This window comes from Rhincodon typus, chromosome 38 (assembly GCF_021869965.1).
Source record: "Rhincodon typus isolate 14 chromosome 38, sRhiTyp1.1, whole genome shotgun sequence".
Taxonomy (NCBI): Eukaryota; Metazoa; Chordata; class Chondrichthyes; order Orectolobiformes; family Rhincodontidae; genus Rhincodon; species Rhincodon typus.
The window spans coordinates 12,413,981-12,423,634 of record NC_063369.1 but is presented as its reverse complement, the minus strand read 5'-3'; the positions used below and the strand labels follow the sequence as shown (position 1 = coordinate 12,423,634).

Below are 9,654 nucleotides of genomic sequence, written 5' to 3'. Positions count from 1 at the left end.
CTCCGCTTGGTTTCCCCGATGTAGAGGAAGCCACACCGGGTACAGCGGATGCAGTATACCACATTGGCAGATGTGCAGGTGAACATCTGCTTGATGTGGAAAGTCTTCTTGGGGCCTGGGATGGGGGTGAGGGAGGAGGTATGGGGGCAGGTGTAGCACTTCCTGCGGTTGCAGGGAAAAGTGCCGGGTGTGGTGGAGCTGGAGGGGAGTGTGGAGCGGACAAGGGAGTCACGGAGAGAGTTGTCCCTCCGGAAAGCAGATAAGGGTGGGGAGGGAAAGATGTCTTTGGTGGTGGGGTCGGATTGCAGATGGCGGAAGTGTCGGAGGATGATGCGTTGGATCCGGAGGTTGGTGGGGTGGTACGTGAGGACGAGGGGGATTCTTTTTTGGTTTTTATTGCGTGGACGGGGTGTGAGGGATGAGGTGAGGGAGATGTGGGAGACACGGTTGAGGGCGTTCTCGACCACCGAGGAGGGGAAGTTACGGTCCTTGAAAAACGAGGACAACTGAGATGTACGGGAGTGGAATGCCTCATCCTGGGAGCAGATGCGGCGGAGGCGAAGGAATTGGGAATAGGGGATAGCATTTTTGCAGGAGGGTGGGTGGGAGGAGGAGTATTCTAGGTAGCTGTGGGAGTCGGTAGGCTTGAAATGATGTTCCCAAAGACCATGGATTCAGGGATCACAGTCTAAGGGTACAAGGTAGGCCATTTAGGACTGAGATGATGAGAAACATCTTCACCCAGAGACTGGTGATCCCATGGAACCCTGCCACAGAAAGCATTCGAGGCCTAAACATTGAATGTTTTCAAGAAGGAGTTAGATATAGATCTGATGACTAAAGGGATCAAAAGGGATGCTCTCTACATTTCTATCATGGGATAGCGGTAATATCACCCCCTCCTTCACTTCTGGCATACAGCAGAGTTGCCTCCACTCAGTCACCTGCAGGATCTGCCCCCCTTGATGGAGATGTCTCTCCATGATAGTCTGTGGATCAGCAAATGGAATTGGACAATTGGAGTCAGAGGGCTCAATGCCCCAAACATGGGGACAACAGGCATCAAATGAGAACTCCACCAGTGCCACAATCCAACAGGAGGAGCAATCCCAAGATTTGAGGATCCTGCTGCACACACCAGCTTGCGTTTTTACAGTGCTGACCCCCTCATAAGACCCTCTCATGAGGTCCCCTCAGGGTCACCAACCTGCCTCAGTTGTGCCCACCCTCTCCTGGTGGGTCTGCCAATTATTGAGACCTAATGCCCTCTGATTGGGGAGCACTCCGAATCACACAGTACAGAAGATGTCCTTTGGCCAATTGAGACTGTAATTCCAAAAATACACTAAAACCATACTTTCCCACACTTGGCCTATAGCCTTGAATGTTATGAAATTTTAAGTAGTCATCCAAGTACTTTTTAAAGGCTGTGAGGTTTCCCATCTCAACTATGCTCCCAGACCACGCTTTCCAGACTCCCATTACCCTCTTCCTCAAATCCCCTCTAAACCTCCTGCTTTTCACTTTAAAATTATGCCCCCTTGTTACTGACCTTTCAGCTAATGGGAACAGTTGCTTTGTATTCACCCTATCCATGGCTCTCACACCTCTAACACATCCCCCACATCAACCTTCACTGCCCCAAAGAAAGCAACCCGAGCTTATCCAGCCTCTCTTCATAGCTGAATTGCTCCATCCATGTAACATCCTGGTGAACGAAGGGGTTGCGAGGATCTGGCCAATCAGAAGATATACACTGGTCTTGTCTCCGGGCAAAATGCATGCTCGATGACTGGCCCTGATACCCTGTGGAGGCAAAGTGACAGGTAAACTCTGCTCGAGGCCAAACAATCGAGGCAGTGTGCTCACAACCATCTGCCCCCTCAAAGGTTAACTGTTTCTTTGAGAGAATTCGGGATGCATCATTCTCCTGGTTTATCATCAATTCGATCTGTAAATGGAAACTATGACAGGAAAACTGGTAACAAACTGAGCAGATGCTGCTCATTAGAGAACAAGCTAGTAAACAAGTTGAAGACAGCTCACTGAATAACAAAGCACAGGCGGCAGGTCAGGACATCTTTTACCCTCAGCACTGGCTCTGAATGTCCCCATACTCTCAGCAAACAGAAGCTTTGTTTTTAAATGTCAGAGGGCTGTTTCTGAGGGATGAACTGAAGATTGATGAGGCCTGATGACTCCTCCCCATTATCTGTTGATGTAAATGTATAAATCTCTGCTTCGTCCCCTCCACCATTGCACTGTTACCGTTGGCACTCACACGGAACACAATCTCAACTAGATAATTGTTTCCACTTTTCCTTCTGGAAGCAGAAAAACATTAGCCATCAACATGTGTAGGGGTTTGGCTGCATTGCCTAGTATTTCCATTGAGAGGTATGTTGTCTTTTGCTTTTACCTCTTTAGCTACAATTGTCAATTTGTAAGGATAGTTTTTGCATTGGTTCATGGGGAGGAACATTTGATGTAACTGGTTCGTGGGCATGAATGGTTGGTGTAATTGGTGTGGATAGTTGGCGCAGTCAATGGGTGTGGACAGTTGGCTTGAATGGCAGGAGTGATTCGGTCTTTGGTACCAGCTGACCAGTTGGCAAAGACAGCGTTTGTTAGCTCAGGGGTAGAATGCTGAGCTTCACCACAAAAGGTTGTGGATTCAGCTCCCACTTCACCAAAACATGAGTAGCCTAGCTAGGCTGACCTTCTAGTCCGATACTGAGTGAGTGCTGCACTGTTTGGGTCAGACAGCATGGAAACAGACTCTTCGGTCCAACCAGTCTATGCTGACCTTAATCCCAATCTAAATTAGTACCACCTGCCTGCACTTAGCCTAAATCACTGAAACATTTCTTATTCATGTGCAGCTCCAATGTTTTTTAAATGTTGTGACTGTACCCACATCCACCACTTTCTATGGCAGTTCATTCTATACGAGAACCACACTGTGTAAAAACGTTGCCCCTCGTGTCTTTTTTAAAGTCTTTCTCCTCTCAAAATATTTCTCCTCTTAAAAATATGCCCCCTTTTCTTGAAATCCCCTACCCTAGGGAAAAAAAACACCTGCCATTCACCTTATCTATACCCCTCATGATTTTGTAAACCTTTATAAGGTAAACCTCTATAAACCCATCAACGTCCTACACCCCAGTGAAAAACATACCAGCCTATCCAGCCTCTCCATATAATGCAAACCCTCCATTCCCGGCAACATCCTAGTGAATCTTTTCTGAACCCTCTCCAACTTGACAACATCCTTCCCATAACAGGCGAGCAAAACTGTGCTCCAGAAGAGGCTTCACCAACGTAGTGTACAACTTTAACATGATGTCTCAACTCCTATACTCAAAGGTCTGAGTAGTGAAGGCAAATATGCTAAACGCCTTCTTAACCCCTGTCTACATATGACGCAAACTTCAAAGAATTATGTATCTGAACTCCTAGGTCTCTCTGTTCTACAACACTACCCAAGGTCCTACTTTTTTGTGATGTGAAGGAGTGCGTGTGACTGTGAGGGAGTGAAAGCTTGTTCTTGTATTTGAGTGAGAGATCATGAGTGAGACCATGAGAGGTTTGTGTAGGATTGTGAGATTCTGTGAGATGATGAGTTTGTAACGCTCTACAAGTGTGTGTTTGTGAAACTGAGGCGCCATATTTTAGATAGGGTCCAGTCTGCCCTCTCAGGAGGATGTAAACAATCCCAAAGCCCTGCTTTCAGGAACAGCAGGGGAGTGCTCCTGAGTATCCCTGACCAATATTTCATCCTCAACTCCAACAATCAGGGAATAATTATCTGATCGGAATAATTATCTGATCATTTATCTTCTATGCTTTTTATGGGATGCTATTGTGTACAAATCAGCAGTCCTTTGCTGGTTATGTCAATGGACCACAGAAGAAGCTCAGCAGGATCTGACAGTACTCATGAATGTATGGTAAAGTGTGGTCATTGTTCTACTGGCCCACTATGTTTCTTACCTCCCACAAATGCAATGATTCTCTGCATCCCAGATACCAACCCCATCCCTTCTAAGTTTCTGCCTCTCCCCTTCCTCCTCTGAATAGATGACTCATCTGAAGATACAGCTCTTTCCAGCACCTTGTGCAGGGAGCCGTGAGACCAACCACTGAGAGCTGACTCAATTCAGTAATACTCCTTAAAAGCTGCATAACTAATCCACAGATATATTTTGACATACCTCTGTTCCAGGGCCAAAGAAATGAAGGTTCATCTAGGACAATTTCTGCACAAATCGAAAGCCATCAATGACTGTGACAGTCTTTCTCCTGTCAAACAAGATAAAGTTACAAAAATGGCCCAGTAAGTGTATATGTTACTTTCTCTTATACACACTCAGACACACGTACATACAGAAACACACACGCTCTCACACAAACAAGTACATGCACAAAAAAACACATAAACATCACATATACACAGACACAAACATGCATACATACATGTAAGTGCACGTTCAAACACATACACAGACACAAGCAGTCACCCATCAGGGGCTACTGTCAGACCAGCAGCAGGATTCAAGGTAGGTTTCTTTCTCATTACCTAACCCAGGTCTCGAGTCAGGAACTGCTGCTCCACTGGGAGTCTCTCACCAAATTGACCAGGATCAACCTCTTTTTGTCTGGTTTGTCTGCTTCAGGTATACACTGGCTAAATGAGAATGATTGGGCCCACAGCCTAATCCAGTTAGAGCATAGTGCCTCCTGCTGCTCAACATGGGATTTTCCCACAGAAGGCACCTGGGTGGAGTTGTGCTGAGAACTGAGTGAAGGAACCCAGTGTTAGACAACAACACTCTCCCCGCTTCAAGTCACGACAAGCCTGAAAACTGCAACAACCCTTGCTTCAGTGGCTGAAAGTGAGATAGCAAAGTTAACATTCTCAGTCTCATCTTCATTTTCATTCCCCAGACCCAGTGCTGAGGACACACAAGGAGGTCAGTTGTTCGAGAAGCTCCTGGCTGACAAACGTAAGCATCGATTTTACCAGTTGCACTATTTATCACCAAAAACATAGTTTTTTCAATTTCCCATCCAACCCCCTCCAACTCCAATGTATACCTTGTTGAATGTGTTCTTTGTTTGAACAGAAGATTTGTACCTTCCTCTCTTGGGCTTACATATGGTCTTGGGCTGGGTGCATCGCAGTCTCCCCAGAAACAAATACCAGGCCCTTGATGGATAAGTTGCGATGACAGGCTGCATGAGCTGATGATGGAGTTGGTCATATGATGGGGTAGTTTTAAACATTCACTGGATTTGTCAGCAAGGATAATTTGGAAAAAAAATGACCTTCAGCTGGGAAATCAAGAATAGAGCAGGGTGTGACTTAACATTTGAGCCAGTCCAATGGCAAGAAACATAGAGAGCAGTTTTTCCCAGAAATGTGAAAATCTCTGCCCTAAAATCCTGTGTTTACCATTAGAGCTTTCAAGAGTAAGATTAATAGAGTTCTTTTGGGTACAGATATCAAGGGGTAAAGAGCAAAATTGGAAAAGTAGTTGACGTGCAGATCGATTGTGATTGAATTGAATGGTAGTGCAGATTCAAGGGACTAAATGGCCCCCTCCTATTCCTAATGTCTCACTCACTGGTTCGCCAAATCTTTATATTCAGCCTATTCACGATGCTCCTTACATCAAATGTACATTATTGATGTGCATTATTGTTACTAGAGGGCAGGAAGGGAAAGGACAGTCTTTGAGATATGATTATGGCAACTGGTCATAGGTGGCCTGGGGATGGTGTTGTTGTTAGACACAGGGATAAGGGAGGAGGAGAACCATTTGCATTGCCTTTGATGTAGCTAAATTCCCTAAACGGTGACACAATACAATTACCGAACAGAATTTGGGGCTGAATCTTAAAAAGAGATGTAAAAGTCTGGTCAAAACTACAGATTTTGCAGAGGATCTTCAAGCTGTTGTGAGGTGATACACATGTACATTTAAAAGGGCATATTTCAAATTGCTATCTATCATTGTACACCACTCAATATATAATCTGATGGCTCTGTGGAGGACAATAGTACTCACAGATCAGAGTTGGCTTTATAGGTTCTCAGTTGCCACTGTATTTATATTGTATATGAATATTTATGTATGTTTGTGGACGCCCTTAATTATGAGCCGACTTTTCAATTTATCAGTCTTTGTTGTACAATTGGTATCGTTGCTTTAAGTAAAAGAACACAACAAAGGGAGAAGGGAGAGATTGAAAAAATTAGGAAAGACATTCCAGAATTTAGGATCTAAATAACTCAAGGCACATGACCACCAGTCGATTTCTGGGATTCAGTTGTTCATTTGTGTGATGTGGATATCATTGGCTGGGCTAGCATTTATTTCCTATGCCGACTAGACCTGGAGAAAGGTGGTGGTGAGCTGTTTTCCTCTTGGGAGGGGCTGGTGGCGGAGCCTTAGCAAGGTGTCATTGGTGTTGCACTTTTCTCCTCCCCCAGTCAGACAAGAGATGGGCAAGAGGCCAGAACTGGAGAAAGATTGAAAGAACAGGGAGACAAACGAATGGGAAATTGGAGGCAAACTAGTTAAGAGGTAGGGAAGGGTTTTTAAACAGAGCGATGATTAAATGTAAATGACTGAGAAATGGTGTTGCCATTCCAGGTGGCGTGGCTGCATTCCGAGCCTTCCTTCGCTCTGAGTTCAGTGAGGAGAACATTGACTTCTGGCTCGCCTGCGAGGACTACAAGAACACAAAGACCAGCTCCAAACTCGTGTTCAAAGCCCAAAAGATTTATGATGAGTTTGTCAAAGTCCAGGCACCAAAGGAGGTAAAACGTACAACCCCTGAGAAAGGAGAAGGAGAGAAGTATTTAAGTACCCGCTAAATATTTTTCATGGTCTGTGTCATCTCTCTCAATCCATTTAGAAAATCAGAAATGATATCAGATTAAGTAGTCTGTAATTCTATCTTTAGTTTAGAGAGTTTCCAACACTTTCCTAGTGTGACTGCAAGACGGTTAGAAGAGAGTTTAACCATCATCCCTTGATGTGCAATAATGTTACTATCAGCAAAATGTCCATTATCAACATCTTGGGGATTACCATTGATCAGAAACGGAACTGGGCTAGCTATTTAAGTGCTGTAGCTACAAAAGCAGGTCAGAGGTTGGGAATTTTAGTGAGTAACTCATCTCCTGACTTCCCAGAGCCTATGCACCATCTACAAGGCACAAGTCAGGACAGTGATAGAATACCTCCCACTTGCCTGGATATGCGCAGCTCCAACAAAACTCAAGAAAAGCTTCACACCATCCAGCTCAAAGCAGCCCACTTCAGTGGCACCAGTAATGCACAGAGGCAGCAATGTGTACCATCAACAAGATACACCACAGCAACTTGCAAAGACTCGTCCAAGCACCTTCTAAACCTTTGACCACTACCATCAAGAAGGACAAGGGCAGCAGATACATGGCAACACCAAGCCCCACACCCCATTCTGACTTGGAAATATATCACTGTTCCTTTAGTGTCGCTGGGTTAAAATCCTGGTACTCCATTCCCAACAACGTGGTGTGCCTCTACAACTCAAGCCTGTAACAGTTGAAGAAGGTAGCTCACCACTATCTTCTCAGTGCAATGGGGATGGGTAATCATTGCTGCCCTACCTAGTGACATCCATACCCCATGGATGAATCAAAAATACTCCAGCATTCATATTCCAGTGCAATCACACTCCAGTGTTTTCATATTCCAGTTCAAACTCACTCTTGTATCATCTGCAACTGCGCCCATTATTTCTAAACTTATCCTTTGTATTATTTCCCTCCCTAGGTTCATAAGATTCTCTTGACTGCTTAACTCATCAAAAACTGAGGGAGCACAGAGATCTCTTCATAAAAACTGATCACCGCTGCCTAACGTAACCCTAGCATTACTCTTCCCTCACCACCTTGATCGCTTCTTTCTTTCTCATGGATTATTTCCTCTATTTCAGGTGAACCTTGACTCACTGACCAGGAAAATTGTGACCAGGAACTTGGCCAATCCCAACAACTCCTGCTTCCAGGTTGCCCAGGAGAGAACGTACACTTTGATGGAGAAAGATTCCTTTCCCAGGTTCCTGAAATCAAACCTTTCCTTCAATTTGCTTAAATACCTATAAAAATGAGATTTCCTGCCACGGGTTACATCCTTCCATGTGTCAACCCGTTCACCATTTCACTTTCCAAGCACTTGTTCCAGTTTTGCTTCATTTAGTCAAACTATGTAGATGCCTCAGTAGCCATTTTGAGATGCCCAGGCCTACCTTAGGAACGGGCCTGATCTCATATTGGGGGGGAATATTGTGAGATTGAGAGAGAATTGTGACCCAATCCCATCCTCCCCTAGACTCAAGAAAGGTTGAAGGGTTTTTAAAAATGTGCAGCCAATGTAATTAAACCAGGAGATATACCCACAATTGCATTGCAAGTGCCATATACAAAAATTGATGACAAACTTAGCACCTGTCCTATAATTAAAGTGAGCACTGAAATGACTTTAAATGACTGATGCTGGTTATAGTCATTAAAACTTTGTAGGACAATGTTCAGGGCAGTCTCATAAAGGATCCAGAAATGGCGCCATTGGCCTCACCAACCTGGAAATGATTTCAACATCATTTGACTAACTTCTGTCTACAGAAATGATCCCAAGCTTCCTGTTACCTGCTGCTTCAAAACACCACCGCTTTCCTGGCCAACATCTCTGCCTTAGGCTTATTACAGTGCTCCAGGTCAACCCTCGCTGGAAGAACGGCATCTTATTTTCCTCAGCCTTCTGGACTGAATGTCAAGTTCAATAATTTTAGGGCCTGAGCACCTTAACCCCTACACACCAGGCCTTGTTTTCACATGGGCTGCTACCACTGCTCACAATTCCTTGTCAGTCATTAATGGTCTCCATTAGCAGCTATTGAGCTATTGATTCTCCCAGGTTGACATTTACCTATTCCTTTTTTGCCCCAACTGTTGTTTTCTCTCTCTCTCTTGGCTCCATTTCCACCTATCGTTTCCTTCTTCCCACTCTCCGAACAACATCTTCAGCATAAATATCAATATTTTCCTCACCACAAATCAATTCTGAAGAAGGGTCACTAGGCCCAAAATGTTAACTACTTTAATCACCACAGATGCTGCCAGACCTGCTGAATCTTTTCCATCAATTTCCGTCTGCGTTCTTATTTAACTAACAAGGTTGGTCTGTTGGAGGCCATCAGCAGTTGCTCATCTTCAAATCATTGCCTGGATAGGGTGTCATTCTATCAAAACAATCACAGGTTGGGATGCTGGGCAAAATGGCTGCCACGAACAAATCCTGCCATTTCGGCTTGCAAAGGGTGGGGCCGATGTTAAATTTACTCCCACTGTCCCTGACTGAGGGAAACTCTTAGAAAATCTTTCGATTGCTGAGCTAAACAGTTCTCCATTTTCAGGCCTAAGCAACAGAGATGGCAATCGCAGTTGATCCTTGCCTCAGTAGCTACCAGGCATCATTGAAGCCAAAGGTGAGTGATGGAGGCATTGCGTCAAGAGACACTTTGTAAACTACAGATCACATTCACTTCAGTTAGCCACACGAGCAACGAATTTGAGATGCACAGCCCATTATCAGCCAT

At 44.7% G+C, this 9,654-nt stretch overlaps 1 protein-coding gene across 1 annotated transcript; it reads left to right on the top strand.

The window, feature by feature from the left end:
- The first annotated feature begins 2,287 nt into the window (after positions 1 to 2,287).
- LOC125487260 (regulator of G-protein signaling 8-like) lies at positions 2,288 to 8,160 on the top strand. Its single transcript, XM_048618063.1, has 4 exons — positions 2,288 to 2,397; positions 4,948 to 5,006; positions 6,660 to 6,826; positions 7,993 to 8,160. The coding sequence occupies exons 1-4, from the start codon at positions 2,354 to 2,356 to the stop codon at positions 8,158 to 8,160; spliced, it is 438 nt and encodes a 145-aa protein (XP_048474020.1). The 5' UTR covers positions 2,288 to 2,353.
- The last annotated feature ends 1,494 nt before the right edge of the window (positions 8,161 to 9,654 follow it).